Source organism: Chelon labrosus (genome assembly GCF_963514085.1).
Source record: "Chelon labrosus genome assembly, chromosome: 4".
Taxonomy (NCBI): Eukaryota; Metazoa; Chordata; class Actinopteri; order Mugiliformes; family Mugilidae; genus Chelon; species Chelon labrosus.
Window position 1 is genome coordinate 28,933,346 of NC_140340.1, and position 4,607 is coordinate 28,937,952.

Consider the following 4,607-nt stretch of genomic DNA (forward strand, 5'->3'; position numbering starts at 1 on the left):
TTCTACCCCTTAACTTTTAATTCTATTTCGCCTATCTTTTGAAGTACATACTTTGGGCACAGACATGGATAGCATGTGGCCCTGTATAACTGCTTTCTTTACTTAGCTGTAAGCTATGTGTCGTCTGTAATTCAATTCTTATCTAAAGGAATTTATGAGTTTACACAACAACATATGTTTCACACGTTTCCTTGGAGATGGGACAACATTGTAGGTTAAAAAAGGGAACACACAAGTCAGGCTGAGTTGGAGAGATCTGTGAGAGGGAACAGGAAACAAAGACTGGGGAGATTTTGAAGTGGGCAGGGTCTGTGAGACCAGCTGCCTATGAGGGAGCGAGGCAGGAGTATAAGTTTCCCACTTCCCACTGCCAGCGTCACTTTCTAAGCCGGCCAGCAGTGAGTCTCCACATCTCATTTTTCACTTCATTCTCTGTCGTGCCTCAGCTTCTCCAAAATGAGCTACAGAACCTCCAACATGCAGCAGATCCCATCTTCCCGGATGTCCTTCACCCGCTCCACACCACAGTCCCGTTCTGCCAGCATTTACGGTGGTGCTGGTGGACAGGGCGTCCGCATCTCCTCCGCCACCTCATCCACCCTGCGTTCTGGTGCTCCAATCGCATCTTCTTCAACTTCCTTCAAGCTGAGCAGTGGAATGGGTGGTGGCATGGGCGCAGGTTTTGGTGGTGCGGCAACTAGGGGTGGCACAGGTGCTGGGATCCTGGGCAATGAGAAGGGAGCCATGCAGAACCTGAACGACCGCCTGGCCAACTACCTGGAGACAGTGAGGAACCTGGAGCAGGCCAACGGGGACCTGGAGGCAAAGATCAGGGAGGCCCTGGAGAAGGGGGGGCCCGACTTGAAAGACTACAGCAAGTATGAAGCCATCATAGAGGACCTGCGCAGACAGGTAAGATTTAAAATAAATACAAGTAAAATTAAAAAGTGGAAATGCTATTTTAAACTGGGAAGCTGTTCTTCTCGTTGAAACAGCTTGACGAGGCGGTGAAAAAGCTGAGTGATTTGAATGTTTTAACGCTTTGGAGATAATGGGCCTCTGATACGAGTAATAGTGAGTGCAGGTGATGGCATTCATCGTTTCAAACGCTGACCTATTTTATCATATTTACATAATGGCTTGGTGATATTTAAAACTGAGAAAGCTGAGATGAGCAGTACTTCCTTTGTGAGTTATCAAATTTCTGGCAAGAGAATGAAGGGTGTGGCTCTGTCCCTCCCCCAGAAAAACTACTCAGTGGCATAAACTGAGTAGAACTTCCTCTGATGAATCACCAGCACGAGGGTATCATCATGAGAGACTCACTGAAAAGCTCTCAGACAACCAGCAAACAAAAGCATTTCCAAATGGTTCTGCTTGTTAAATCAGAATTCGACAAGCATGCTGTGCTGAAGGAGGGCTTCAATGCGAACCAGATGTGTGGTAATGACATCTGCCCCCCTCCCTTCCCCCACACACGCACACACACCCACACACACGCACGCACACACACACACACATTCATGCACAAAAGATCTTGGGACTGGCATAGTGAGCAGAGTGTGCTCACACAGATGCTTGTGAGCGCTATGGTTGTAAAACAATTAGCTCCAGTTGGCAGAGTCAAATGTCACATTCCTCTCCAGAGACCAGTTCTTCAATACCCCATAATGACACATAGATGGTGCCCCTCCTTTTTTTGCGAGACATAAAGGAACAAGTATTTCCCCTTTCCTCTGTGACAGGATACAGTGGACACACGGGAATGCATGGACACACAACTAAACCCACTCATAAAGAATTTTGCCTTCTCTGCACACATAAACACATACAGCGATATATACAAAGGGAATGGCAGAGAGAGACAGTGCAGCTGGGTGGAAAGTAGAGAGAAGAAAATCTCCTCTTGAGGCAGGCAGGAAACTCATTTTTCCAACAACGCTAAAACAAACCAGATTCTGTTTTGGCACAGGAACATTCCCTCTTCCTGTTCTTCAGTTTGTGGTTCCTCTTTTATGACTGAATGTTACTATGGATTCAACCATGTTGTGGGCTTGATGTGTAATTGGGTTTCTGTTGCTACACAAGGAAAATATAGTGATGCCAAACAGCTCTGTGAGAAAACATTGCTGTTCTTTACCACTGCCTCTCTTTTCAAGACATAGTGCTGAGATCATGTTTACTTATAAATTCTTTTTTTTTTTGTCTGTACAGGTCTTTGATAAGATAGGGGAGAATGCCCGTTTCGTGCTCCAGATCGACAATGCCCGTCTCGCTGCTGATGACTTCAAAGTGAAGTATGTGACTTCGCTTTTCCTCTCATTTAATTCTTTGCAGCCTCAGCTGTTGAAAATTTTGAAAATTCATTGTGAGACTATTGTGTCAATAACAGCGCATTGTGTCTGTAATAAAATGTGTGTCTGCGCACTCCTTCAGGTTTGAGAATGAGATGGCCATTCGCCAGTCCGTGGAGGCCGACATTGCTGGGCTGAAGAAAGTCATAGATGAAACCAACATGAGCAGGATGAACATCGAGAGCGAGATTGAAGCTGTGAAGGAGGAGCTCCTGTTCCTGAAGAAGAACCACGAGAATGTGAGTTTGCATTATGGAGATTAATCAGCTCTTTTTGCTGTATAGATTCACAAGTCTTTCAGGTGCTGATTTCTCTCTTTTTGTCAAATTAACAGGAGGTGGTGGAGCTGAGGAATCAGATCTCCCAGTCCGGCGTGCAAGTGGATGTAGACGCTCCCAAAGGTCAGGACCTGGCCCAGCTCATGGAGGACATGAGAGCCAACTATGAGAAGATTGCAGCGAAGAATGTAGAAGACCTGAAACGATGGCATGAAAACCAGGTAATGCTCTTCTAAAAAAGAAATTAAAACTATAATGAAAGAGAATACACTTGTGATTGATATATTTTGTCCCTGTCAGATTGCAGAAGTGCAAGTACAGGTATCACAGAATACAGAAGCTCTCCAGGGGGCCCAAGTGGAGATGGGTGACTTGTCCAGACAGATACAGACCCTGGAAATTGAACTTGCATCTCAACAGAGTTTAGTAAGTATTTACAAATGTATTTCATTTTTTTCATTAACATGAAATGATGAACTCTTGTTGCTGAATCCTAACACCCTTACATCATTGCTACAAACTCTATAGTCCAGTCCATATTTCCTTATAACAGTATTATACACACAACAACCATTATTTTTTTCTACAGAAGTCGATGTTTTTTAAGCATACTCTCCTAATTTGGAATTTTAGAACAAATGTTTCATTCCTTCTTTTGAATCCCTCTATCAGAAAGCCTCTCTAGAGGACACACTAAACAACACAGAGCGACGCAACAACATGGAAATGGAGAAGTACAACAGCCTCATCATGCGCCTGGAGGAGGAACTGACCAACCTGCGCGCAAACATACAGCATCAGACCCAAGAGTATGAGGCGCTGCTCAACATGAAGATGAAACTTGAGGCTGAGATCAGCACTTACAAGACTCTGCTGGATGGTGGAGACTTCAAGTAAGAGTTATAAAGATGTGGAGGAGAAAAAACAGGTCAATGCAAGATGATGATGGTGGTGGAGGTGAATACAGACATTACTCGTTATCATAGTTTGCATGGTTGAGTGTAACTGAATTGTGAAATCAAGCAGTAGTGTTCAACGTGAATATTTTGAAAGTCAAAACTTTTCATTTGTGTTTGCTACAGGCTCCAGGATGCGCTGGACGAGCTGGCGGGCACAATGTAATTTGGAACAAAGAATCATCCCAACAATGAAAGCACAGTTGCCCACAACTATCAATTATGGAAGGAATGTCTTGCTGGCCCAACCAGCTAAAGCCATTTTTTGCACCAAGACCGCATACCATGTAAAGCTGAAATAATTCATGCAATTCTAAATAAAAGCATTCCTGCACACCACAGCAAAACAGACACAGCTGTTTCAAAAGCAACCACTGCCCGACCTGACAGCAAAATGGAAATGAATAAAACCACTTTTAAACCAATAGTCAAGGCTTGCGTGCATTTGTTATTGTGAGAATTTCCTCCTCCCTAATGCATGTTGTGTTATGTAAGTAATCACCTTTGCTGATTACAAAAAAAAGAAGTTGCACTTCTTCTACATTTCCCTTTTGCCTCAGTTATGAAAAGATATACACGTGGTTTACCGTTTTCTGAGTTTCAAAAATAAAATTAAAGCCAAACTTTAAAACGCCACTCTGCTTAAACTAAACTCAACCAAGAACCCCCTCTCTATGAAACAGCTAGCAGAGCTTAGGGGGCCGAGCCTACTCTGAGTGGCTTCAGTGAGCTTAGCAGGCACCGCCCATACGGGTTCAAGCTGAGATTTGAATCCTGCAGTGCTGTTGTTGAAGGAGAGATGTGGGGGAGATTTGAGAAAGCCTTTCAATGGACACAAAATCAGTATCCGCCCATGAGTGCCAGATAAGTCATTAGCGTGTTCATACCATTTTCCAGGCCATTATAAAGATTAAAATAACAAATTAAATACTGTGAAGAATGCCTACAAAGCATGTATTTTTCCAGAGTTGTGCCTGTTACAGGCACGTTAACTGCACATTATGGTGCAGGATATATCA

The 4,607-nt window shown here is 43.7% G+C and overlaps 1 protein-coding gene across 2 annotated transcripts; it reads left to right on the forward strand.

Moving 5' to 3' along the window:
* The first annotated feature begins 369 nt into the window (after positions 1-369).
* Positions 370-4,015, forward strand: LOC311487288 (keratin, type I cytoskeletal 18-like). 2 transcript variants are annotated; one of them, XR_014699032.1, is made up of 7 exons: positions 370-912; positions 2,215-2,297; positions 2,437-2,593; positions 2,689-2,853; positions 2,933-3,058; positions 3,305-3,589; positions 3,715-4,015. XR_014699032.1 is itself a non-coding variant. In XM_084543506.1 (7 exons), the coding sequence occupies exons 1-7, from the start codon at positions 457-459 to the stop codon at positions 3,752-3,754; spliced, it is 1,248 nt and encodes a 415-aa protein (XP_084399632.1). In that variant the 5' UTR covers positions 370-456; the 3' UTR covers positions 3,755-4,015. The 2 variants fall into 2 exon arrangements, 1 of the variants encoding a protein (XP_084399632.1); XM_084543506.1 differs by having other exon boundaries at positions 3,305-3,525.
* Positions 4,016-4,607: the final 592 nt, after the last annotated feature.